General features: G+C 47.1%; 2 protein-coding genes across 9 annotated transcripts in view; both read right to left on the bottom strand.

Annotated features, from left to right (window-relative positions):
• Window positions 1-13,896, bottom strand: part of LOC117977046 (zinc finger protein 418) — a 70,598-nt gene extending 56,702 nt beyond the window's left edge. Inside the window, exons 1-5 of one of the 7 annotated variants that reach the window (XM_034945894.3) lie at window positions 13,564-13,896; window positions 12,198-12,283; window positions 8,800-8,926; window positions 4,090-6,429; window positions 1,057-1,221 (exon numbers count right to left, since the gene is read on the bottom strand). In XM_034945894.3, coding sequence (XP_034801785.2) covers window positions 4,616-6,429; window positions 8,800-8,926; window positions 12,198-12,203 — 1,947 coding nt within the window. In that variant the 5' untranslated portion in view covers window positions 12,204-12,283; window positions 13,564-13,896 and the 3' untranslated portion in view covers window positions 1,057-1,221; window positions 4,090-4,615. Of the gene's footprint in view, window positions 1-852; window positions 1,222-4,089; window positions 6,430-8,799; window positions 8,930-12,197; window positions 12,284-12,434; window positions 12,645-13,563 lie in introns of those variants that run through there. The other 6 variants (XM_063600674.1, XM_034945892.3, XM_034945896.3 and 3 more) reach the window with 6 other exon arrangements.
• Window positions 13,897-19,235: 5,339 nt separating this feature from the next.
• Window positions 19,236-26,102, bottom strand: ZNF256 (zinc finger protein 256). 2 transcript variants are annotated; one of them, XM_034945897.3, is made up of 3 exons: window positions 25,835-26,102; window positions 22,347-22,473; window positions 19,236-21,060 (listed from the first exon to the last, which is right to left on the bottom strand). In XM_034945897.3, exons 1-3 carry the CDS (start codon window positions 25,865-25,867, stop codon window positions 19,337-19,339), a joined length of 1,884 nt encoding a protein of 627 aa, XP_034801788.1. In that variant the 5' UTR covers window positions 25,868-26,102; the 3' UTR covers window positions 19,236-19,336. The 2 variants fall into 2 exon arrangements, with proteins under 2 accessions (XP_034801788.1, XP_008967971.2); XM_008969723.5 differs by lacking the exon at window positions 22,347-22,473 and having other exon boundaries at window positions 25,835-25,947.
• Between the last annotated feature and the right edge of the window lie 1,331 nt (window positions 26,103-27,433).

The raw sequence follows: 27,433 nt of genomic DNA on the forward strand, positions 1-27,433 counted from the left end.
CACAGCTAGGACTATAGGCATTTGCCACCATGCCCAGCTGTTTTGGTAGAGACAGGGTTGTGCTGTGTTGCCCAGCTGGTCTCTATCATGCTTGATCCCTACCCTGTTGACTTCAACAAGGATGGCACCATGTCCAAGAACTGAATGAGAGCCAGAGCTAGAAAATGAGACATAGAGCTAGGCGTGTGGCTCACGCCTGTAATCCCAGCACTTTGGGAGGCCAAGGCAGGCGGATCACCTGAGGTTGGGAGTTCGAGACCACCGTGATCAAAACGCAGAAACCCCGTCTCTACTAAAAATACAAAATTAGCCAGGTGTAGTGGCACATGCCTGTAATCCCTGCTACTTGGGAGGCTGAGGCAGGAGAATCGCTTGAACCGGGAGGTGGAGGTTGCAGTGAGCCGAGATCACGCCACTGCACTCCAGCCTGGGCAACAGGAGCGAAACTCCATCTCAAAAAAGAAAGAAAGAAAGAAAATGAGACATAGGGTTTATTGAGGACTTAGATACAGGGCAGTCCAGGAGCGGCAGGCTGGACAAGAAAACCACTATCATTTGAAAGAAGCATGCAGTTTATATAGTATTTTCACTTATCACCCTCCGCCTAGCTCAAAACAAAGGGCGTCATTCCAAGGAACAGGCCAGGGGTTCAGAAACCTCCAGGTTGGCCACTCCTGGATTTCTTCGTTTGGAACGCTGAACCAACACTCTTCTTAGACCACAGGGTCATTCTTAGGGTGTGCTTGAGTTACTGCTATCAGATATATCTGTTATACAGTGTCGAACTCCTGGCCTCAAGGATGTTCTTGCCTTAGTCTCCCAAAACACTGGAATTAAAGGCATGAGTCCCTGTACATGACGAGATGGGCTTTTATTAACCTCTTTGTTAGTTTCATCAATCCAGAAGAGAGGGGAGGGTATGCAAAATAAAAATGTTAGAAAATGGGCCACACTTTACAAATTGAGATTATGTCTCCAGTTAAATGAGTTCCCCTATTGCTGTGTAATTCACAAGAAATTCTCCAAGAGGGAGTTACCAATTCAACACATATTTACCCATGACTTCCACGGTGGCTCTTCTGTAAGGAAATGCTTGAACCCAAAGAGAGAACATGCAGATCATAATCAGTTCATATTTATAACCTTGGGCTGGAGGCAAATGCATACAGTTTACCAAATATGAAAAGGTGAGGTGGGCAAAGGGAAATGCCCTTGAGATCCCTGAAAAGAAAGAAAATTCAGTTATACATTTGATACTTAAATATATGGGACACCACTTTGTTAAATTTCAAGAAAAAAACCAAAAGCATGCCAGGCACAGTGGCTCATCCTGTAATCTTAGCATTTTGAGAGGCCAAGGTGGGAAGATCCCTTGAGCTCAGGAGTTTTGAGAGCAGCCTGGGCAACATAGTGAGACCTAATCTCTACAGAAAAATTTTAAAAATTAGCTGTGCGTGGTGGCACATGCCTGTCCTAGCAACTTGGGAGGCTGAGGTGGGAGGATGACTTGAGTCCAGCAGGTCAAGGCTGCAGTGAATTGTGATTGTGTCACTGTACTCCAGCCTGGGCAACAGAGTGACACTGTCTCGAAAAAAAAAAAAAAAAGGGCCAGGCACTATGGCTCATGCCTGAAATCCCAGCACTTTGGGAGGCCGAGGCGGGCGGATCATCACAAGGTCAGGACTTCAAGACCAGCTTGAACAACATGGTAAAACCCCATCTCCACTAAAAATACAAAAATTAACCAGGCATGGTGGTGCATGCCTGTAATCCCAGCTACCCGGGAGGCTGAGGCAGGAGAATCGCTTGAACCCTGGAGGTGGAGGCTGCAGTGAGCTGAGATCGTGCCACTCCAGCCTGGGCAGACAGACGGACACTCTGTCTCAAAAACAAAAAAAATAAAGAAAGAATCAAAAGCAACTTTCTAATTCATTGCAGACGGGAGTATTTTTCTATTTAGTGACACACTTACCTAACCCATTTATGCCAAGGGATGCAAAAAATATATATATATACACACACACATACATATATATACACATACATATATATTTTTTGAGACCGAGTCTTGCTCTGTCACCCAGGCTGGAGTACAGTGGTGCGATCTTGGCTCACGGCAAGCTCCACCTCCCGGGTTCACTCCATTCTCCTGCCTCAGCCTCCCGAGTAGCTGGGACGACAGGCGCCTGCCACCACGCCCAGCTAATTTTTTGTATTTTTTTAGTAGAGATGGGGTTTCACCATGTTAGCCAGGATGGTCTCGATCTCCTGACCTCGTGATCCGCCTGCCTCAGCCTCCCAAAGTGCTGGGATTACAGGCGTGAGCCACCGTGCCCGGCCACTTTCATGGGTTTCTATGAAAGTCTAAACTTACCACATGGTACAGTTTAAATATGTATAGTTTACAGAATGTCATTTATTCCTTATTATGGCTTTAAAGAATTGGTTCAAAAGAAAAATGTGGGCTGGACATGATGGCTGAGGCCTGTAATCCCAGCACTTTGGGAGGCTGAGGGAAAAGGATTGCTTGAGGAGTTCGAGGCTGCAGTGAACTATGATCTCGCCACTGTACTCCAGCCTGGGTCACAGAGCAACACCTTGTCTTAGAAAAAAAAAAAGAAAAGAAAAACATGGATTTTCTATTATTTTTGACAAAAATGCTTGACAACTATACAAAATCTCCTCATGTCCTAAGTGCAGCAATGAGTCTCTCCGGCAGCAAATACTGATAAGCCAGGAAGGCCATTTTCACCTGATTAAATTGGAACACTGGTTGGTCACAAAGACCACATCACTGGACTAAGAGATCTCCCTACTCCCTATCCTCTTCCTCCTGCCAATGCAGGAATTTCCTTGAGGTGAACAGCCGAGAAAGGGTACAGGAATACACGAATCCTTTATATTATTTCCTTTGACAATGGCCTCAGCTACACAAGATTCATAATTATGGAGGTTCTGAGAATTTCTGTACCTGACAGTCCACCACATACATAGTAACTGAATCAATGTGGATGACGTGCATTCCAACTCTGTTCTTGCAGTGTCCTCCACTGCCTATAAATGCAGAAATTCTATAAATTATGACTTCCTGTTATAATCTCATAACCTGGGACACCACACTACGAAACTCTGGATATCAGGGCACATGGCTGCATTCCAGGACCTAGGGAACAGATTTCCCGCAGCAGTACTGAGCAGAATGCAATATCCCTTGTAAAAGAGAGGAAATTTTCGTGTCGATCTCAGAAGCATCAGAGGATGTCACAAACACTGTTCCCTTCTCAGGTTGATCTATAAACCCAGAAATTATTGGAGTATCTAGTCAACAAATAAGGACCACAAAGTTCTGGAGTCTTTGGGGGCCTTGGGCAGCCATGAAAACTATGCCACAAGTGAAGAGACAGTATATTCTGTCATCATACTGTCCCCTCTGAGGCACACAAAGTCTAGTGATCCCAACAAAAGCTGTCTGCCCCTTTATGACACCAGAACCCAGTTGTTTCCAAACCACCCGAAAGAGTAAATACAACTCTCAAGACTGAAGGAAGCTTAAACAATAAGGCCTTATTCATTGCGCAAATCAGAGCAATGGGAAGCAGAATGTTCTTTGGTTGGAACTTAAGAGCCTAAAGAATCACATGAGACCCGCTGGGTGCGGTGGCTCACGCCTGTAATCCCAGCACTTTGGGAGGCCAAGGAGGGCAGATCACGAGGTCAGGAGATCGAGACCATCCTGGCTAACACGGAGAAACCCCATTTCTACTAAAAATACAAAAAAATTAGCTGGGCATGGTGGTGGGCACCTGTAGTCCCAGCTACTCGGGAGGCTGAGGCAGGAGAATGGCGTGAACCCGGGAGGCGGAGCTTGCAGTGAGCTGAGATCACGCCACTGTACTCCAGCCTGGGCGACAGAGCGAGACTCCGTCTCAAAAAAAAAAAAAAATATCACATGAGACCCATAAGGTCCCTGAAAAAGGTAGTCCATCTTTTCAAGCTGACAGAAGACCCCTCTGGACCAGTACTGAGAGAGATCCATGGTCTTGCTCATCCGAAAGAAATGAGAAAGGAATGACAGCTGAGACTACTCACCAATTCCTCTGGCCAACGAAAGACAACCAAGGTTTACTTCCAGAACATCATGGGGTGAATGAATGATGCACAGTGAACACCTGCCTCGTGGCTGACATAAAATGGCTTTTGCCAGATAACCGACAGTCATGTCTGGCAAGGGAACCCGGCAGGGTGAAAAATGCCACACAGCTCCAACATAATTGAGTTTATGCAGATGCTGAAGGTATGTCAATTTAGGCAGATGGCTCCGTCATAAGAAATCTCCTCCAGTGTTATGTTTTACAAGAAATAATATTTCATGTATGTGTACAGTGTTTTCCTTATGAGAACAATGTTACCCAATGACAGAAGGCAGAAGGCTTTCTCACATTCATCGCACTCAAGAGGCCCTTCTGCAGTGGGAGCTCTTCTGTATGTAATAAAACAAGACTTCTGCATAAAGAATATCCCACGTTTGTCACACTCATAAGGTCCTGAGCCAGTAAGAACCCTCTGATCAAGAAGATGCACAGAGGTTTAGCTAAAGAATTTCCCAAATTTCTTTTCACTTGTAAGGACTTCTTTCTGTGTGAACTCTCTGATGTCGAAGGAGAGAAGAGCTTCGATGAAATGATTTTCCACATTCACTGCACTCATAAGGCCTTTCTCCAGTGTGAACTCTCCTGTGTTCAGTAAGACTGAAGGTTTCAGCAAAGGATTTCCCACATTCGCTGCACTCGTAAGGCTTTCCTCGAGTATGAAGTCTCTGATGTTTAAAATGCGCAGACCTTCGAGTAAATGTTTTTCCACATTCCCTGCATTCATAAGGCCTTTCTCCAGTGTGAACTCTCCTGTGTTCAAGGAGACTGGAGAAGAATTTCCCACATTCTCTGCACTCATAAGGTCTTTCTGCAGTGTGAGTTTTCTGATGTCGAAGGAGGGAAGAGCTCTGATGAAATGACTTTCCACATTCTCCACATTCATAAGGCCTTTCTCCAGTATGAACTCTCCGATGTCGAAGGAGGGAACAGCTTTGAGGAAATGACTTCCCACATTCACTGCACTCAAACGGTTTTTCTCCAGTGTGAACTCTCTGATGAACACGAAACCCAGAGCTGTCTTGAAATGATTTCCCACATTTATTACATTCATATGGCCTTTCTCCAGTGTGAACTCTCTGGTGTTCAATGAGGTGGGACTTGCCCCTAAATAATTTCCTACACTCCCTACACTCATAAGGCCTTTCTCCAGTGTGGCTTCGCTGATGCTGAATGAGGTTGCCCTTTCGACTAAAAGATTTCCCACATTCTCCACACTCGTAAGGTCTTTCTCCAGTGTGACCTCGCTGATGGTTCCTAAGGTGTCCCTTTCGACTAAAAGATTTCCCACATTCTCCACACTCATAAGGTCTTTCTCTAGTGTGAACTCGATGATGTTCAGTGAGGGTGCCCTTTTGACTAAAACATTTTCCACATTCTTCACACTCATAAGGTCTTTCACTAGTGTGACCTCGTTGATGTTGAATGAGATTGCCCTTCTGAGTAAAACATTTCCCACATTCTTCACACTCATAAGGTCTTTCTCCAGTGTGAACTCGTTGATGTTTAATGAGAGTACCATTTTGACTAAAAGATTTCCCACATTCTCCACACTCATAAGGTCTTTCTCCAGTATGAACTCGCTGATGCTGAACAAGGCTGCCCTTATGACTAAAAGATTTCCCACATTCTCCACATTCATAAGGTCTTTTCCCAGTGTGAACTCTCTGATGATTACTGACACTATCATATTTGCTAAAGAATTTCCCACATTCCCAGCAATAACATTCCTCTCTAGAGGGAAGTCTCTGCTGTTGAACAAATACGTGTTTGGTGCTAGAATGTTTCATGCATTCTCCACAGCTGTAATGAGTATCTCCCCGCTGAAAGGGAGACTCACACTCAGGTTTGCTGTTTGACTTCTCCCCAGTGTGAGTGACCTCCTGCAGCAGTAATCCTGAGCTGGGCAAAAAGTCCTTTCCACTCTGAATGAAGATAGATGACTCCTCTGACACATGGAACTTACACCTCTTCACAAACAATGCTTCCTCAACACTGCTTCTATAGGGTTTCTCTCCAAGGTACTGATTCTGGTGCGGACGGTTTGAACTATCATACAATTTATTCCCCCATGCCTCACACCTGTGCAGTTTCTGCTTGTGATGTGTCCCCGGATGATCTGCCAAGTGCAAAATGTCTCCCAAGATTGCGCCACACATTTCACAAGAGTGGGCCTTCTTGGGAGACACACCTGCCCCAGGAGTGCTGACCTGAGACACTCTTTGTATAGAAATGCTCTTCTTAGAAGGTGCCTCCTCATCTTCTGATCCACACCAACAACCTGAAAGCAAGAAAATGCTGATGAATTCAAGTTAACTCTGGTGGGAAGGCACAGCCCACCCACAAGCGTGTCTGACAAACCAAGGAATTACTCCATGGAAATATTTGCAGGAACAGAACGTTGGCTTCACGTGGAAGATGAGGCTATCATTACTGGGCTATAAAGGTCACAGAATCTCGGCCTCATGATATGAAGGGCATTAGCATACATGCAACACAGAGAATTGAGCCAGGGTCTACAATTTTTTTTTTCTTCTTGAGAGACAGGATCTCACTCTGTCATCCAGCACAGAGTGCAGTGGCATAATCTCTGTCTCCTGGGCTCAGGTGATCCTCCCACCTCAGCCTCCACAGTAGCTGGGACCACAGGCACAGGCCAATATGCCCAGCTACTTTTTGTAGAGGTGGGGTTTTGCCTTGTTGCCCAGGCTGGTCTCAAACTCCCAGGTTCAAGAAATCCACCCACATCAGCCTCCCAAAGTGCTGGGATTACAGGTGTAAGCCAATGCACCTGCTGTATAACTTTCCTTTGCAAACCACTTGTCTGCAGGAAATTATCTGATGACATGTTAATGCTATATAGAAGGCTATGTCCAGGCCTAAGAAAATGATTTACAAGACAACAGCTCTTGGTCAGAACAGTTTAACAATTTGCACACACTTGGCCAGGTGCGGTGGCTCACGCCTGTAATCCCAGCACTTTGGGAGGCCAAGGTGGGTGGATCACGAGGTCAGGAGATCAAGACCATCCTAGCTAACACAGTGAAACCCCGTCCTACTAAAAATACAAAAAAATTAGCCGGGCGTGGTGGTGGGCGCCTGTAGTCTCAGCTACTCGGGAGGCTGAGGCAGGAGAATGGAGTGAACCCAGGAGGTGGAGCTTGCAGTGAGCTGAGATCACGCCACTGTACTCCAGCCTGGGCGACAAAGAGAGACTCCATCTCAAAAACAAAAACAAAAACAAAACACAATTTGTACACACTTGCTAATACACAATGTGTATGCCAGTATCGGACAGCACTCTAGAAGTAAACATGAGAAAATAAATGGGTGAAATGTGGAGTCCAGAGACTGGAAGATTCGTTGGGGAATGGACATCAGAGTACAAGTGACAAGGTGTACAACTGACAAATCTGATGCTCTCAAGAATGGAAAGGAAAAGACAGAAACAGTGCCTACTGGCCACAAAAATTCTAGTCAAATAGAATAGGTTTCTGATACGATTTGAAGAAAATCTCGAACTCATGCCCTCCCACCAGGTGCCACTCCTCAGTGACAGGCTCCCTCTGAGCACATCATGCTGAGCCTGGATTCAACTGCCTCTTCTGCAGCACTGAGGACTCTCCATCCCACCATTACAATGATGAAGTACATGGAACCTGGATGACGTAAGTACTAAGGCAAAGATAGGGCAGAACTGGGGCAACTAGCCTCTGTGGCAGCAAACAGTGATAAGCCAGGAAGGCCATTTCCACCTGATTAAATTGAAATGCTGGCTGGTCACAAAGGCCACATCACTGGACTCCCTATCCTCTTCCTCCTGCCAATATGTGCTGGGTAGTTTTCAGCAACAGTGGTTCAAAACATGACAACACACAGGAAAGGAAACTAATTACTAAAAACAGAATTTCTTTTTTTTTTTTTGAGACGGAGTCTTGCTCTGTTGCTCAGGCTGGAGTGCAGTGGTGCGATCTCAGCTCACTGCAAGCTCCGCCTCCCAGGTTCACACCATTCTCCTGCCTCAGCCTCCCTAGTAGCTGGGACTACAGGCGCCCGCCACCACGCCCAGCTAATTTTTTTGTATTTTTTAGTGGAGACAGGGTTTCACCTTGTTAGCCAGGATGGTCTCCATCTCCTGACCTCGTGATCCACCCACCTCGGCCTCCCAAAGTGCTGGGATTACAGGCGTGAGCCACCGCACCCGGCCTAAAAACAGAATTTCTAAGGAGGGTCTTGCCTTTGGTCTATGTAGGCAGTGACAACGGGAGTGATGGCAATTCCTGCCACAGGCAGGCATCAAGTAATGTCAGCTAAAGGAAGGAAGTAGAACCTGGACACACAGGAGTCTCAGATCTGGACAAAGTCAAACAGCAACACAGGGACATGCAAGGTGAAATGCATTAGATTGACTACGAGACACCTGACTCTGACTCCTTCCCTGAGAGTCTGCAGCAAAGCACGTATTGGGACTGCTCAAGGAGAAAAGGCAGTACACAAACCTCAGACCTACCAACCACAAAACCTACCCAGAGAAGTGGAGAAGAAAGCTGTGCCCATGGTCCTGACATGATAAAAGACAGTCTTGCCAATGGGAAAAAAGGGGAAGGGCAGAGATCTATTCAGGAAATAGGATAGGGTGTGAGGAACTTACCCAGGGAGGATATAAGTACCCAGTTCTCCAGCATCACGTCATGGTAAAGGCATCTCTGAACCTCACTAAGGAGACTCCATTCCTCCTGGGAAAAGTTCACAGCCACATCTTCAAATGCCACAGTGCCCTGCTATGATGGTGACAGATGAAACCACAAACAGCTCCTATGCTGAGGTACCACAATCCACCTCTCCCACACCCCCACCCCCTTGCCCATCCTCCTCCCAACATCCTCAGCACAGAGGAGAAACTAGTCCACTGGTGCCTTTGTCTCTTCGTGGGCCCACTGGTCACTCAGTATAGCCATCAGCAATTAAGAAGTAGGGGAAAAATAGGGATCTATGCTGTGCTTGTTTTTTGTTTTTGTTTTTTTTTTTGAGACAGAGTCTCGCTCTGTCACCCAGGCTGGAGTGCAGCGGCATGACCTCAGCTCACTGCAACCTCTGCCTCCCGGGTTCAAGCAATTCTCTGCCTCAGCCGCCCGAGTAGCTGGGATTACAGGCACCCACCAGCACTTCTGGCTCATTTTGGTATTTTTAGTAGAGACAGGGTTTCACCATCTTGGCCAGGCTGGTCTTGAACTCCTGACCTCGTGATCCACCCGCCTCAGCCTCCCAAAGTGTTGGGATTATAGGCGTGAGCCACCGTGCCCGGCTATGCTGTGCTCTTAACATAAAAGGGTCCACCCCCTCCTGACAGCTAATGCCTGTGGTATATCCGAGCTCACATAAAGCCCAGTGCAGTTGCCTGGGTCCATTAGACATACTCCCTCTCTAAATACACATCCTTCTTTTTTTTCTGAGATGGAGTTTCGCTCTTGTTGCCCAGACAAGAGTGCGGTGGCGGGATCTCAGCTCAATGCAACCTCCACCTCCCAGGTTCAAGCAATTTTCCTGCCTCAGCCTCCCAAGTAACTGGGATTACAGGCACCCACCACCACACCTGGCTAATTTTTGTATTTTTAGTAGAAATGGGGTTTCACCATGTTGGCTAGGCTGGTCTCAAACTCCTGATCTCAGGTGATCCACCCACCTTGGCCTCCCATAGTGCTGGGATTATAGGCATAAGCCACCACGCCTGGCCTTACACATCATTCTTTAGATAGCACAGGCACATGTCATGGCCAGCCCAACATGACATCCCCCAACCATCAGCTTCTTTTGAGCCTTAACACAAATTACAGTTTTGGTTTCTTTTAGTCAGGTTCTCCTTTGGTCGCCTAAGCTGGAGGGGAGTAGTGTGATCATGGCTCATGGAAAGTTCAAACCCCTTAGCCCCAGGCCTCAGCCTTCTGTGGAGATGGGATCTTACGTATGTGCAACATCAACCACTTTCTTTTAAGAGATGGGGTGTTGCTAAGTTGCCCAGGCTGATCTCAAACTCCTGGCCTCAAGCAATCCTCCCACCTCAGCCTCCCAAAGTGCTGGGATTACAGCATGAGCCTTCAAGCCTGGCCAACAAAGTATTTTAATCCCCTTCTTTTCCTTCTACTGCTCTGAGTGGGATTCTCCCCTTAGGGTTATAGTGTTGGGGAAACCATTGACACCTGAGACTGTACAGATGCCATCCACAGCAATTTCAAAATCAAATAACTCACAGCCTGGCAGAGAGGGCCACATGGGGGTTGCACTGTGGACAACAAATGGAAACCAGGGACAGTGTTATGCACACTTTGTAGGATGAAGAGGGTGTGATAGCCCCTGATTTCTCAGGAGGGTGCCACTGACTTGCTTAAATAATTCTGAGTAGAAATGGAATTGAAACCCAGTACAAAGTATAATAACCAGAAGCTGTGCCTGATCCCTTAATGAAAAGGGTTGTTAGGCCAGGATACATTATCCAATAGAACAGAGTGGGAAGGGGATTTCTGCTCAGGCCATTTGAGGTCATACAGTATCACCACACCCCAAGGTTGCACATCACATTGGGCTTTCATTTTCGGCCTTATGCCACAATGTGGCTGACAGAATTCAGAGTATGCTTGGCAAATTCAAACAGGATCCAATATTACCACAGAATTCTCATGGCTCCCAATAGCAATGCAGTCCCAAGTCATTCTATGAAGGCCTTCTTGCATGGCTCCACATCCCCACAGAGCCAGGTGGGGCTTTAGATATCCATGGCCCTATTCCACTTCTGTGTTGCACTTGGTGACCCCTCTATAATGACGACTTTCCTCTGTCCACCTAGAGTCATTTAAATCCCACTCCCTTGTTATGGAGAATGGTCTAAGAAAAGTGGAAAACAAAAGAAAAAAATAAATAAAATCCCAGCCCATCAGCTGTCCACCCCAGGCCCAATGTCTGTCACAGATAACCAAATTTACCCTGAGCATGTATCCACCAGGCCGAATGAAAACCCCCAAGCACCAACAAAGTTTTCTCAAAATCTTGGTGAGTCCACAGAGTGGTGAATAAGTACCAGCCTTGGCCCAAGTGTCATCTTCCTTCAATTATTTCTATGCTTCTGCTTACATCTCTTATCTATTCTACCCTTGGAAGCCTATGCCCCCTGACAAACCATGTTGTCTGACATACCCTATCTTCATGAGCCCTTGCCTCCTTCTCCTGTGGCAATGTCAGCCAGGGACCCAAGCAAGAAATTCAGCCCTCAGCCTGCAACCACCCCTTCCTGGCCCCCACAAAAGATTTACCATGAAAATTTGAAGTGTGTCAATGTCATAATGGAGGCTAAACTATCTCAGACTCTTAACATGGTCAAAACAACATTCTTCACATCCCCAATGAATATTATACCTACTATGTGCTCATCTCAGTTGATGCAGCTTCCATCACTGCAGATGCTAAGACCAAAAACCTGGTGGTCATACCTGATTCCCCTTTCATGCCCTCACAGTCCATTAGAAAATCTAGTTACCGGCCGGGCTTGGTGGCTCACGCCTGTAATCCCAGCACTTTGGGAGGCCGAGACGGGTAGATCACGAGGTCAGGAGATCGAGACCATCTGGCTAACACGGTGAAACCCCATCTCTACTAAAAATATTAAAAATTAGCCGGGCATGGCCGGGCTTGGTGGCTCATGCCTGTAATCCCAGTACTTTGGGAGGCCGAGGCCGGTGGATCACGAGGTCAGGAGATTGAGACTATCCTGGCTAACACAGTGAAACCGTCTCTACTGAAAAATCCAAAAAATTAGCTGAGCATGGTGGCGGGCGCCTGTAGTCCCAGCTACTCAGGAGGTTGAGGCAGGAGAATGGCGTGAACCCGGGAGGCGGAGCTTGCAATGAGCCAAGATCGTGCCACTGCACTCCAGCCTGGGCGATAGAGCGAGACTCCCGCTCAAAAAAAAAAAGGAAAATCTAGTTGCCATTTTACAAACTGTGAATCTTGAATCCAGCCACAGCTCCTTACTCATTAATATGGTCTAGTAACCCTCACCTGCATTATGGCAGGAGTTTAAACTCTGATCCTCCTTCCTCCTCCCTCAAACACAGTGTGTTCTTTTCTTTGCAGCCAGATGATGCCTGCAGACAAATGGGACTGTGGTAACATCACCTCCTCGCCGCCCTCTTGCCTCCCCACCGAATTTTTACCTCTAAGCATTTCATGACCTGGTACCAACTCTGTAGTTAACCTTCAAAGTATGTTTACATGGGTTGACAGAAATGGGAATACCTCCATACATCCTGTGTCATGGACTTAGGATTCTGGGTTTAGGGTTTCTCCAGTGTTCTCAGATCAAAGGACTGAAAAAATGGCAAGTAAGAGTCCCAGGACATCACAAGCTAGAGAACATGTGAATGGGGAATAAGGCCAGTGAGGGAATGGAACACCCTCTAATTCCCTCTGTGGGTTCCTTTTTTTTTTTTTTTTTTTTTTGAGCCAGAGTTTCGCTCTTGTTGCCCAGGCTGGAGTGCAATGGCTCACCGCAACCTCTGCCTCCCGAGTTCAAGCAATTCTCCTGCCTTAGCCTCTGAGTAGCTGGGATTACAGTCATGCGGCGCCACCACGCCTGGCTAATTTTGTATTTTTGTTAGAGACGGGGTTTTTCCATGTTGCTCAGGCTGGTCTCGAACTCCCGACCTCAGGTGATCCGCCCGCCTCGGCCTCCCAAAGTGCTGGGATTACAGGTGGGAGCCACCTTGCCCGGCTCCCTCAGTGGGTTCTTTACGTGCTTTTGTAGCCAGGAGTGTCTGAGGGGAAAGCAGACGTTACAAAGGGGATCTGATAAGCTCAGGTCTCCTTGAACCTTTTCTTATCGCTGGAGCCAGGTGACCTCAGACTGGTTGTCTGACCTGCGTGTCTCAGTGCAAAATGTCATCTCTACCACCTATGTGATCTATCAACAAAGGAGTCAACCTCCCAGAACCCCAAGGTCCTCATCTCCTCTACTATGTTCTTCCTTTGGCCTTTGGGAAACCTTAAAAGCCTGGACTTGGATCGCATCCCTCCTTTCTTCGAAACTCTCCATGGCTTCTAGCGTCTTCACAGCGAATACACAGCCCCCAGCCTGCTCTTCCAGGAGAAGCTTCGCCTCACACGTTGTTCCCTACAGGCGCCTGTGGACCCCAGGTTCCATCCTCCCGGGTCTGTCCTTCTCCAGGCCATAGCCCGCGCCGGTCCCTGTGCCTGTCGCTCTCCCCACCGCATCCCACAGGTGTCAGAAACAAGGACCTCTCCCGCGAACGCCTCAGTGTCCCGACGCCGGGTCCGGGCTGCAGACCTGTGAACAGTCGCCGCTCTCTCGCTGCTTCAGGACTCGGGTTAGGATGAGGTGACCTGAGGGCAGGGAAGGCACAATTACCTGAGCCGGGAGCCTCAGCGCGGCCGGCGCCATCCGAGTACGCGGGGAAAGCACTGCCGGGAGCGGCGGGCGCCGTTACGGGGCCTAAGATCTGCCTCTGTGCAGCAAGAAGGACTCTTCACCTTCTGGGTTCAGACACCGCGGTTCGGACCCATAGCTCCAGCGCCTCTCACCTCACAAACCGCAGAAACACACCCAACATTAACCAAAATGGTCGCTACCAGAGAACGCTGAGAATCCCGCCACTACGTTACGTGCGCACACAGAAACGCCTTTATTCTGAGCCCTTACTGGTTCTGTTGCGCTGTCATTCAATGTAGAGCTTTCTGGGTAATGTAGTTCCCCAGGTTCCAAGGTAGTAAAGCTGCCGCTTCCCAAAGGCGCTTCTGCAGGGAAGTCCCAGCTCTACCTCAGGGGGTTCATTAAAGCGCGTACCCTTTTAGGGCAGAGGATGGTCTCGCCCCTCCTTAGAGGCCATACTGAGATTCCTGGGGAATCCCTGTTTGTAACTGACCACCCAAGTGTTTGCAAAAATATTAATTCACATTTCTGTAAATTCGAGCTCCCAGGCGCTAAAAATATTGTGAAGGCCCCCAAAGGCTACAAATCCAAATTCGTGTATCACTTTATACAATCGTTTAGACACAAAATGCCTGCACTGGAAGCAGAGGCTGATAAACATTACTCTGTTATAATTCACATGAATGCACTCTTGTTACCGGATAGAATGTCTTGACTGTGAGTTGTCCAGTTGTTGGCGCATTGAACAAAGAAGTGAACAAAACACACAAAAAAAGCAACGAAAGAACGGACCAATGAAAGCGCAGATTTATTGAGGGGAAAGTACACTCCACAGAAGTGGAATGTAGGTGTGGGAGCAGGCGACCAAGCGGCTCAAGAACCCCGATTACAATGTTTTTTAGGGTTTTATTAGGTTGGTGCAAAAGTAATTGCGGTTTTTGCCATGAATAAGCTAGAATTTTATAATACCCCAAGAGTTCTTTAAAGGCCTCCAATCCTATGAAGGACTGGTGCACAACCAATCAGAGGCTGAAGTGGAGACTTCTGTCTTGTTACCACAGGAGTGAGGACGTGGCCTGTGTGCTGCCTCATCTTGCCTAGAACTAGCTGCACCTGCTGTTCTTTTGCTTATGCCTTCATTCTTGGTTACCCTAATTCCCTATTCTCCTGCCTCACTCTGAGGCATTAGAGTTGGTTTTTCAGTCTGCCAGGGACAAAAGAGAACTAATCCAGATAGGACCATGCCAAGGAAGATAGAGGAGAGGCTAAAGAAAGAGTACAAAGGTCAATCAGTCGTTCCCACGGAAAAACAACTCTCCTGCTTATATAGTCAATTATTGTGTCCAATTCATTGAGCAAAACATTTATTCATGTAATATCCCTTACTTGGTATTCTAACTTATATTTTCAACTCATTTTAGGAACTTGAAGTCAGTCTCAGGTAAAGAACAATGAGAAATCTCAGCTTGGTATTGGTAATGGTGGTGATAATCTCCACCTGGAGACACTAGGCGTATGTTAAATTATCGAGCTTGTTATCTTTCCTGGGAAGTGATTATCATTTGTTTCTCTTGTGACAGCGGGGAGTGTTCTGCATGAGGAACTAATATGATACCAGAAAAACAGGTGAAATGCCAGTTACAGAAACTTATTACCAACGACTATCTAATAAATGCGATGACAGAAATAGGTCAATTGAAACATGAGTGGATGGTGAAAAAAATTTACACTTCACAGAAGTTTTTCTTTCTTTTTTTTTTTTTTTTTTTTGAGACAAAGTCTCGTTCTGTCCCAGACTGGAGTGCAGTGGCGCCATCTTGGCTCACTGCAACCTCCACCTCCCAGGTTCAAGCGATTCTCCTGCCTCAGTCTCCCAAGTAGCTGGGATAACAGATGCCTGCCACCACGCCCAGCTAATTTTTGTATTTTTAGTAGAGACAAGGTTTCACCATGTTGGCCAGACTGGTCTCAAACTCTTGACCTCTGACCTGCCTGCCTCCTTCTCCCACAATGCTGACATTACAGGCATAAGTCACTGCTCCCAGCTGACTTTACAGGTGTTTGTTTGTTTGTTTGTTTGTTTGTTTGTTTTGAGAAGGAGTTTCACTCTTGTTGTCCAGGCTGGAGTACAATGGCGCAGTTTCAGCTCACTGCAACCTCCTCCTCCTGGGTCAAGCAATTCATTCTCCTGCCTCAGCCTCCCAAGTAGCTGGGATTACAGGTGCCTGCCACCACACTCAGCTAATTTTTGTATTTTTAGTAGACACAAGGTTTCACCATTTTGGCCAGGCTGGCCGCAAACTCCTCACCTCAGGTGATCCACCCGAGGTGGCCTCCCAAAGTGCTGGGACTACAGGTGTGAGCCACCTCGCCTGGCCCAGAAGTTTTAACAGTGATGTCTAAGAAGAGATGGAATTAAGGTCAGCATGTGATTAAAAATGGCCCCCTTGTTGGTTTTGTCATTAAAATGAGATTTTTTTTTCTTTATTAAAAACATTGAACAATACCAAGGTGGAGAAAAATTGTGCCTGTTCACCTACCTACTTGGGAGGCTTAGAGGGAGGATCACTTCAGCAAAGGAGTTTGAGGCCAGCCTGGGCAGCAGAGCAAGACTCTGTCTCCAAATAAATAATTTAATGAATAAGTAAAAACAGAAGGTGAAATTTGCAGTATAGTATTATCCTCATAGAACTGTGTCTCCCTTTGTTCATTATTCTGTGTGTCAATTATGTTACAAGTTTTTCATCTTATAGGAAAAAAGTCATAGCTTCTATACACATCTGTACTTTTTCTCACTTAGCAATATGGTTTGAACAATGAAAAGCTTCTTTTTCACTTCACATTTGAAATCTGCTTATCTCCACATTCTATTTTTTTCTCCCCTTTTTGAGACAGCGTCTCACTCTGTTGCCAAGGCTGAAGCACAGTGGCATGATCAAGGCTCAACTGCAGTCTCAACCTCTCAGGCTCAAGTGATCCTCCCATCTCAGCATTCAGGAGTAATTGGGACTATAGGCGTGCACCACCACAACCAGCTAATTTTTGTAGAGATGTGGTTTTGCCATGTTGCCCAGGCTGGTATCAAACTCCTGAGTTCAAGCAATCCTCCCGCCTCGGCCTCCCTAAGTACTGGCATTATAGGATTCGGCCACTACACCTGGCCTATTCATCTTTTTCTGATGTAGAACCCACTCAGTGACAGTGTAATCAAGAATCAAGAAAGAGGCCAGATGCAGTGGCCATGCCTGCAATCCCAGCACTTTGGGAGCCTAAGGTGGGCAGATCACTTGAGGTCAGGAGTTTGAGACCAGCCTAGCCAACATGGCAAAAACCCGTCTCTACTAAAAATACAAAAATTAGGTGGGTGTGGTGGCGCACATCTGTAATCCCAGCTACTCGGGAGGCTGAGGCAGGAGAATTGCTTGAACCCGGGAGGCAGAGGTTGCAGTGAGCTGAAATCGTGCCACTGCACTCCAGCGTGGACAACAGAGCAACTCCGTCTCAAAAAAAAATAAAGCCAGAATACAATACACAAGCAACTGAAGTATTTCAACAGCAAACAAACCCTCAAACAATCCAATTTAAAAATGTCAAACGACCTGAATAGGCATTTTTCAAAAGACAACATACAAACGGTCAAAAAATATATTAAAACACACTCATCACTATCTGGGAAATGCAAATCAAAACCGCAATGAGGTATCACTCTCCCCGTTTAGGATAATTATTATCAAAAAGACAAAAACAGATGCTGGCAAGGATGCAGAGAAAAGGGAACTCATGGCCAGGTGCGGTGGCTCACACCTGTAATCCCAGCACTTTGGGAGGCCGAGCTGGGTGGATCACGAGGTCAGGAGTTCGAGACTGCCTGACCAACGTGGTGAAACCCTGTCTCTACTAAAAATGCAAAAATTAGCCAGGCGTGGTGGTGCGTGCCTATAATCCCAGCTACTCAGGAGACTGAGGCAGGAGAATAGCTTGAACCCGGGAGACGGAGGTTGCAGTGAGCCAAGATCATGCCACTGCACTCCAGCCTGGGCGACAGAGAAAGACTCCATCTCAAAAAAAAAAAAAAAAACCCAACAAAATACAAGAAAAGGGAACTCATGCACTGGTAGTGCAAATGCAAACCAGTACAGCCATTATGGATAACAGTATTGAGGTCCCTCTAAAAACTACAAATATGCCAGGCGCGATGGCTCACGCCTGTAATCCCAGCACTTTGGGAGGCTGAGGCAGGCAGATCACGAGGTCAGGAGTTCGAGAACACCCTAACCAACATGGTGAAACCCCGTCTCTTCTAAAAATACAAAAATTAGCAGGGGTGGTGGCACGAACCTGTAATCCCAGCTACTCAGGAGGCTGAGGCAGGAGAATTGCTTGAACCTGGGAGGCGGAGGTTGCAGTGAGCCGAGATCACACCACTGCACTCCAGCCTGGATAACAGAGTGAGACTCTGTCTCAAAAAACAAAACAAAACAAAACAAAAAACTACAAACACAACTACCATATCATCCAGCAATCCCCCTACTGGGAATTTATCCAAAGGAAAGAAAATCATCACATTGGAGACACATCTACACCCCGTTTACTGCAGCACTATTCACAATAGCCAAAATATGGAATCAACCTAGATGTCCAACAACAGATAAATGGATAAAGAAAATGTGGTTTATACACACAAAGGAATACTATTCAAAGAACAGAATGAAATCCTATCACCTGAGGCAACATGGATGGAAATGGAGGACATTATTTAAGTGAAATAAGCCAGGAACATAAACATGCACATTCCCACTCATATGTGGAAGCTTTAAAAAAAAAAAAAAAAAAAGCTGGGTGCGGTGGCCCACGCCTGTAATCCTAGCACTTTGGGAGGCTGAGGCGGGTGGATCACCTGAGGTCGGGAGTTCAAGACTAGCCTGACCAACATGGAGAAACCCTGTCTCTACTAAAAATACAAAATTAGCCGGGGTGGTGGTGCATGCCTGTAATCCCAGCTACTCAGGAGGCTGAGGCAGGAGAATCGCTTGAACCCAGGAGGCAGAGGCTGCGGTGAGCCAAGATCATGCCACTGCACTCCAGCCTGGGCAAAAAGAGTGAAACTCCATCTCAAAAAAAAAAAAAAAAAAAAAAAGCCTGGGAGACAAAGCAAGACTGTCCCCCACCCCTACAAAAAAAAAGTTGATCTCTTAGAAGTAAAAAGTAGAACAGAGGATACTAGAGGCTGGGAAGGGTAGTGGGTAGGCAGGAATAGACAAAGATTGGTTACAAGCTACAAAATTACAACTAGACAGGAGGAATAAGTTCTAGTGTTCTATACCACTACAGGAGAACTAAAGTTAATAATATATAATTTCAAGTTGTTAGGAGAAGAATGGCAATTGAGACTGACTGTTCCCAATATAAAGGAATGACGAATGTTTGAGGTGATGGATACGCTAATTACTCTGATCACTCTAAGTTATAGGTATCAAAACATCACTATGTACTCCAGGAACATGTACAATTATAATTTGTCCATTTAAACACAAAGAATTTTTTAAAAAAAGAAACCATTTGGTTTTCTGTGTGGATATGAGAGACAAAGTAGTATGTACACATATAAACTTATTTGTATAAAACAAAATTCAGAGAACATATACTAAATATAAAGCATGGTTATTGAAAATACGTATTTATTTATTTATGTCTGTGAATTTTGCAGGGACACTTCTCAGTCCGTAACAGCCCTATGTGTGTTACCTAACCTTTATCCCTTGTGAACGTTCTGATGTTTTAGGAGGTTGGAGTTGAAGGTAAAAAATTTTCCACAGTCACTACACTCATAAGGCCTTTCCCCACTGTGAATTCGCTGGTGATTAGTGAGGTTAGAGCTCTGGCTAAAGGATTTTCCACATTCACTGCATTCATAAGGCCTTTCTCCGGTATGAACTCTTCGGTGTTTAACGAGGCTAGAGTGGTTACTAAAGGATTTCCAACACTCACTGCACTCATAAGGCCTTTCTCCGGTGTGACTTCTCCTATGTCTAATGAGGCTGGAGCTCTGGCTAAAAAACTTCCCACATTCATTGCACTCATAAGGCCTTTCTCCAGTGTGAACTCTCTGGTGTTGAAGGAGTGTAGAGCTATGAGTAAATGATTTCCCACATTCCCCACATTCATAAGGCCTTGCTCCAGTATGAACTTTCCAGTGTGAGATGAGGTAGGATTTACAGGTAAAGGATTTTCCACATTCACTGCACTCATATGGCCTTTCTCCTGTGTGAACTCTCTCATGTACGATGAGGTCAAATTTCCTGCTAAATAATTTTCCACATTCATGACATTCATGAGATCTTACTCCAGTATGAACTCTCTGGTGTTGGAAGAAACGAGATCTATAAGTAAACAATTTCCCACATTCACTACACTCATAAGGCCCTTCTCCAATGTGAAGTCTCCGGTGTTTAATGAGGTGACAGCTCTGGCTAAAGGATTTCCCACATTCACTGCACATATAAGGCCTTGTACCAGTGTGAACTCTCTGGTGTGTAATAAGGCTAGAACTATGGATAAAAGATTTCCCACATTCACTGCACTCATAAGGCCTCATTCCAGTATGAATTCTCTGGTGTGTAATGAGGCTAGAGCTATGGCTAAAGGATTTCCCACATTCACTGCACTTGTAAGGCCTTTCTCCAGTATGAACTCTCTGATGTATAAGAAGGTCATACTTCCTGTTAAATAATTTTCCACATTCATCACATTGATGAGGTCTTACTCCAGTGTGAATTCTTCGGTGCGTAATAAGGCTAGAGCTTTGCCTGTAGGATTTCCCACATTCCCCACATGTATAAGGCTTTTCTGAAGTGTGAACTCGCAAATGATCACTGAGGCTACAGCTTGTGCTAAAAGATTTCCCACATTCACTGCACACGTAAGATCTTTCCCTAATGAGGTCTCCCTGGTGCTGAACATGTACATGTTTGTAGCTGAAAGCTTTCACGCATTCTCCCCAGTTGTAATGATTTTTTACACTGTGAAAGGCCACTGCACTCTTGGTTCTGTTTGACTTCTTTCTGGTGTGAGCAGCCTGTTGCTGAAGAAATCTTGATCTCACCAGGAAATCCTTCCCAACCTCCTTGCAAGTGAAGGGCTTCCCAGATACTTCAAATGTGCAGCTGCTCAAAAACATGTCTCTGCCCCCATTGCTTCTGAAGTGTTTCTGTCCAACATGCTGCTTCTGGTGCTGATGAAGGTATGCAGTAAATTGTAATTGTTTCCTACATGCCCCGTCTGTATACAGTTTCTGACCATGGTGTGTTCCCTGGTGTTCAACCAAGTGCAAAATCTCTCTCAAGACTGGGCCACATATCTCACAGGGGTTGGTCTTCTGGGGAGAAGGAAGGGCCTTAGGAATCCTAACCTGTGACACCCGCTGTGGAGAAGTGCTCTGCTCATAAGGTGCCTCCTCATCCCCTGCTCCAGAACCACCTGAAAGAAAGAAAATGCTGGTGAAGAGCATGCTGACTTTAGTGGAGTGGAGGTAGCCCAAAGACAAATGTGCATCCAACAAACCCAGGAACTGAGTCCACGGGGTTGTTTTCAGGACCAAGGTGTTCGGTTCAAGTTGAAGATAGGGCTGCCTAGCAGAACTGGGCCTCTAAAGATCACAGAACTGGGAAGGGCTCATGAGTTAAAAAACACAGCCATGGGATGAGAAACATGGAGTAGAGGCAGGATATACAACTCATTCCTCTAGAACAATTTTCAGTGAGATCTGCTGTACTGCTAACACATGCATTGTGTACAGGTATGTGTCCAGGCCCAAGAAAATGTGACAACAAAATAGCGGCTGACATATGTGGACACCTCATAACATATTATGTAGAGGCCAACACTGGAGAGCACTGCAGATAAGGCAGTGAGAAAAATGGGTGAAACATGGAGTCCAGAGATGTGGGGATTAACCCCAGGCTGGAAGTAAGAGACATAGTAACCAGGTGGACAGCTGACAAGCAAGCTAAGTATCAAGAATGGGAAAGAAAAGGCAGTAATGAGGTTTGGCCCCAAATGTCATTAGCACCAAAATATTAGTCAAACAGGATATGTTTCTGGTATGATGTGAACATAACCCTGATAGAATGTCCTCCTTTAGGTGTTAGTCCCCAGGGCCAGGCTCCCTCTGAGTCCGTCTTGCTGTGGGGAATCACAGCCATCCTCAGAACCACAGGGCCTGTCCATCTGACCCCTACAATCAAGAACACGGAACTTGGAATATGCAAGCACCCAAGACCAGCCCAGAATGACTCTGCACATGATAGCCTACAGGAAAAAAAATAATAATACAAGGAGAAATTCAGAGGAGGATTTTGCAAGAGCCACTCGTAGTCCACATAAGTGGTGACAATGTCAGTGATGATAATTGCTGGCAGAGGCAGGCATGAGGAAGTGTCCCCTAGGGGAAGGAAGTAGAACCTGGGCCTTGAGGAGCCTCGAATCTGGACAATGTCACCTTGCCAGGAGAGGCAAACAAGGTGAGATCCATGAGGCCAACTATAAGAAGCCTGACTCTGAATCTTTCCACATGAAAGGGAAGCAGGTGTTGCTTGCTCAAGGAGAAAAGCAGGCAACATACAACCTTAGCCCTACCAACCACAGCACCTGCCCAGGAACAGGAAGCTGTGTCAATAGTCCTCTTGTGAAGACACATCTGACTCTGGGGAAAGGGTAAGAGCAAAGGCTTGCTCGGGGCATAGAGGTGGGTGTGAGGACCTTACCCAGGGAGGTTGTAAGTGTCAAGTTCTCCAGCATCACATCGTGGTACAGGCATTTCTGAGCCTCATCAAGAAGACCCCATTCCTTCCAGGAGAAGTAAACAGCCACGTCCTCAAAGGTCACAATGCCCTGCCAGGATGGGGACACATGAAACCACAAACGGTTCCTCCTCTCAGGATCCATAATCCTTCCCCTCACACATTTACCCCATGCTCATCCTCTTTCCAAGCTCCCCAGCTCAGAGGAGAAAGCAGTCAGCTGGTGCTGTTGTCTCCTAATGGGGCTCTTGGTCACTGGTTGCAGCCATCAGTAACAAGAGGCAGGTGAACAAATACATGTATCTAAGCTGTGGGCGTGGCATAAGGGCAACCACTCCTTCCTGACAAGCATTCCTCTCATATGACCAAGGTCATTAAGTCTCAATCAGGACACTGGGGCCATCAGGCACACTCCCTCTCCAAGTGCATATCATTCATTACACTGCACATACCTCAGGTCTCCAGATCCCACTGCCACATGACCATGACCACCACTACGTCCTATACCACAGGCAAATCCTGGCCTCCCCACATGCTACCTGCGTGAAAGAGTGGATAACCTGGGCCGGGTGCAGTGGCTCATGCCTGTAATCCCAGCACTTTGGGAGGCCGAGGTGGGCGGATCACGAGGTCAGGAGATCGAGACCATCCTGGCTAACAGGGTGAAACCCCATCTCTACTAAAAATACAAAAGATCAGCCAGGCGTGGTGGCACACGGCTGTAGTACCAGCTACTCAGGAGGCTGAGGCAGGAGAATCACTAGAACCCAGGAGGTGGAGAGGTGGAGGTTGCAATGAGCCGAGATCATGCCACTGCACTCCAGCGTGGGTGACACAGCGAGACTGCGTCTCAAAGAACAACAACAACAAAAAAAATAGAGTGGATAACCAACAGCCAAATATAAGACACGTGACATTGGACAAATGAGATCAACAGTTTATTAATTTTTTTTTTTTGAGACGAAATCTTGCTCTGTCGCCCAGGCTGGAGTGCAGTGGGGCAAGCTCCACTTCCTGGGTTCACGCCATTCTCCTACCTCAGCCTCCCAAGTAGCTGGGACTACAGGCACCCACCATCACGCCTGGCTAATTTTTTATATTTTTAGTAGAGAAGGGGTTTCACCGTGTTAGCCAGGATGGTCTTGATCTCCTGACCTTGTGAGCTGCCCGCCTCGGCCTCCCAAAGTGCTGGGATTACAGGCGTGAGCCACCACGCCTGGCTGAACAGCTTATTAATTAAAGACAAATACTCATAGCCTGTGAAAGAATACCACACTCCACACAGGGCCATACGGAGGTAGTACTCCAGAAAAGGGTAACAACCAGGTGCTGTAGAATGTAAGTTTTGTAGCATCAAGATGGAGAAGCTCCACTGGTCCCCAGAGGAGGGGACTGGCTTGTTTGAATAACTCAAAAAATTGATAGGGAACTGAAACCCACTACAAAGTAATAAGCAGGAACTGTTCTGGTTCCCTGGAAAAGAATGGATAAGAAGGGTTCATTTGGCTAAGAGAGCTTATTCATGGGAGCAAAGTGGGAAGGGGAATTTGTTCTCAGGCCATCTAAGGCTGTATCGTTTTCATCAGATGTCAAGGCGACATATCATACTGGGCCTTAATTTCCGGCCTTATACCGCAACTTGGCAGGCAGCATCCAGAGTGTGGATATGAACAGGATCCAAAATCCCAGACTTCCCACGGCTTACACTAGTGGAAGCAGCCTCAAAAACTTCTTTGAAGGCCTCCCTGCCAGGCTGTATTCCTTGCCTCAGACACAGCCACACAGAACCACAGGTGAATCACAGATAACCATGGCCCTATTCCACTTCTGTGCTGCACTTACCATCCCCTTGAGAGTCATATATCCACCTAAAGCTCATTTAAATCCCAGCCTCACTGGTCGTTCATCTCACACACAATGACTCTCACAAATGACCACATGACACTAACTTAATCTTCCAGCCTTTATGAAACACCCAGGCCCCATCAAGTTATCACAAAATCCTGGATACCCATAAAGTGGTGAATAAGCACGAGTTTTGGCCTGAGTGTCCTATGCGTTTGCATCCATCTCATGTCCATTCTTCTCTTGGGAGCCGTGGCCACTGCCAAACTACACTGTCTTTTACATACCTTGCCTTCATGACCACTCCCAGTCTTGGCCCACTAACAGCTTTACAACCAAAACCTGGAGCTTGCCCCGCCTAACTGTGACCCACAGCTCACTCACCTTGGTGCGCACAACAGCCACATCTTGAATATCTGCACCCTGAACCACTCCCTAGATTTCAAGACCGGCACGTTCATCTGCCCACTTAACGCCTCCATTTAGTAGGCTCTGAAAGATCTGACTCTTAGCATGGCATAAACAAACCTGATATCCCTAGTGAATATTACTCCTATTGCCAATTTGTTCATCTTAGTTGATGAAACTTCTTTCCCTACAGCTGCTAATACCAAAAACCCTGGGGTCTTCTCTGAACCCTCTGTTTCACTCCCTCACCACCTACATTATGTAATTTAGTTGTCCCTTTTGAAACCACACATCCGGAATCTAACCACATCTCCTAAATCACGATCCTGGGCCAGTAACCCTCACTTGGACTAGTCTACCCTGATTTTCCTTCCTCCTCCCTCAACCCCCCAGTTTGTGTCCCACTGTGCACACAGATGAAACCTGTGAAGACCTTGGTAAATTACCTCTGTTTTCTGATTCAAACTTGCTATTACCTCCTGAAAACACACTCAACTTCTCAGGCAGCCACTGCAGTCCTGACGCCTATCCTCCTGTTCTTTGCTTCCCACCAGAAAGCAAGGAGACTTGTGGCTTCATAAATGCACCCAGCTCCGTACTGCACCTAAGCATTTGCACATCTTGTACCTTTCTGGAAAAACTTTCCACACCCGTTCACATGGCTGCCAGAAATTGGAACAACTCTATATACCGGCTAACATGGACATAGGACCCTGGGCTTGGGGTTCACCCAAGGTCTTCAGAACTAAGGGCTGGGGGAATGGCACTCCACAACCCAGAGAACCTGTGGGTGGGAGTTAGGGCTAGTGAGAGACTGGGAAACCCTCCCCTTCCTGGCGTAGATTTCATAACCCTTTACAGCCAAGGGAAACGTGGAAAGAGCCAGGCCTCAGAGAAGGGCATCTATGGCGGTATTAGATGGGCTCAAGCCACCCTGTAGCCCCATGCCTGGCCTTGGAGCCGGGTGCCCTCGCACTGGCTGTGTCACCTCTGTGCCCCAGGGCTCAGTGGCGCCTCTCATCAGGGGCTCCTTGCCAGTCGCGCCCTCCCTTCCCTAGCACACCAGGTGTTGGAAACGGGAGCCCCTCCGGCGAGCCCCCATGTCCTGTCCTGGGCAGCAGGGCCGCGAGCAGGCGCCCTCGGGGGTGCTAGGACTAGCGTGGGGAGGGCGGGGAAGGCCCAGAGGACGCGGCACATACCTGGGCCGGGGCCGTCAGCTCGGCCGCCGCCATCTGACTCTGTGAGCGGAGCGGGGCCAGAGAGGATGTCCTTATTCCGGGCCGGGCCTGGGTACTCTGGGCGCCGCCGAGCCTCAGCCACGCCTCTGTGCAGCGGGGAAGACTCCTCTCGCGCCTTCTCAGTCAGTCACGGATGATGCTGACCCAGCGCTCCGGGGCTTTCTACCAAGTAATCAGTCCAGACAAATGCCAAAACGACCGCCACAAGGAGGACAACGGAAGTCCCGCCGCGACCGCGCGTGCGCTTACGGAAACACCACCTTTCGGAGGCCTCATTGGCTGAAGGTCGCCGTCGCCCAACGCAGGCCATTCTGGGTAATGTTCCCACAGGCGCACGGCGGGAGAGTGAGGGTCGCCTCCACCTCCTTCCGGGAGTAAAGGCCAAACCCCTGTAGGGGGCGCTGGGAAATGGACACTCCAGGTTGGGGCGGAGGCGAGGCTTCGTTCTTTCTTAAAGGAGACGTACCCAGGTTTCTACCGATTGCTGTCTGCCAGTGTTTGTTTGGAGACGTGTCATTTCATGTGTTCCCACAGGCACATATCCAGATGCACATATTATTACATACAGTCAGTCACAAAATATATCCACTGGTTGAGAAAGCAAATAAAAATGACTATGTTGCGGCCGGGCGCGGTGGCTCACGCCTGTAATTCCAGCACTTTGGGAGGTCGAGGCGGGCGGATCACGAGGTCAGGAGATCGAGACCATCCTGGCTAACTCAGCGAAACCCCGTCTCTAAAATACAAAAAATACCAAAAAAAAAAAAAAAAAGAAAGAAAAAATTAGCTGGGTGTGGTGGCGGGCGCCTGTAGTCCCCAGCTACTCCGGAGGCTGAGGCAGGAAAATAGCTTGAACCCGGGAGGCAGAGCTTGCAGTGAGCCGAGATCGCGCCACTGCACTCCAGCCTGGGGGAAAGAGCGAGCCACTGTCTCAAAAAAAAAAAAAAAAAAAAAAAAAAAAAGACTATGTTGCAATTCAAACGCATGCACTCAAGCACTGGAGTCAGTTTTCTCAGTCTCTGTATGTTTGATTAGGGACAGGAAAAAAAACACTCCACACAGGTTCATGACAAAGAGGATGAAGGTGGGATGCGGAGGCACCCTGCAGCAGCAGGACATAAGTAGATCCCTGTCTCTGGGTCCCTCTCGTGCCTGTATAGTCAAACATTGTGTCCAATTCACTAAGCAACACTTGCATGCATCTAATCTCACTTTCTCCATGCCTTTATATTCACTTCCTTTTAATAATTTGACATCAAGCTCAGAAAGAGAACAACAAAAGGAATGGTATTTTGAAAAGGCACGATGGCTAGCTAGAGCATTAACAGGTGGAACAAAGGGTGCTCTGAATCCCAAATGTAGGGAGTATCTTAAATTCAAGATCTCTTCTCAACGCTGAAATGATTATCTTTGCCCCCATTAGTTACGCTCTTGTTGCCCAGGCTGGAGTGCAATGGTGTGATCTCGGCTCACCACAACCTCTGTCTCCCGGGTTCAAGCGATTCTCCTGCCTCAGCTTCCCAAGTAGCTGGAATTACAGGCGCCCGCCACCGTACCCGG

The sequence above is a fragment of the Pan paniscus genome, chromosome 20 (assembly GCF_029289425.2).
Source record: "Pan paniscus chromosome 20, NHGRI_mPanPan1-v2.0_pri, whole genome shotgun sequence".
Lineage (NCBI taxonomy): Eukaryota > Metazoa > Chordata > Mammalia > Primates > Hominidae > Pan > Pan paniscus.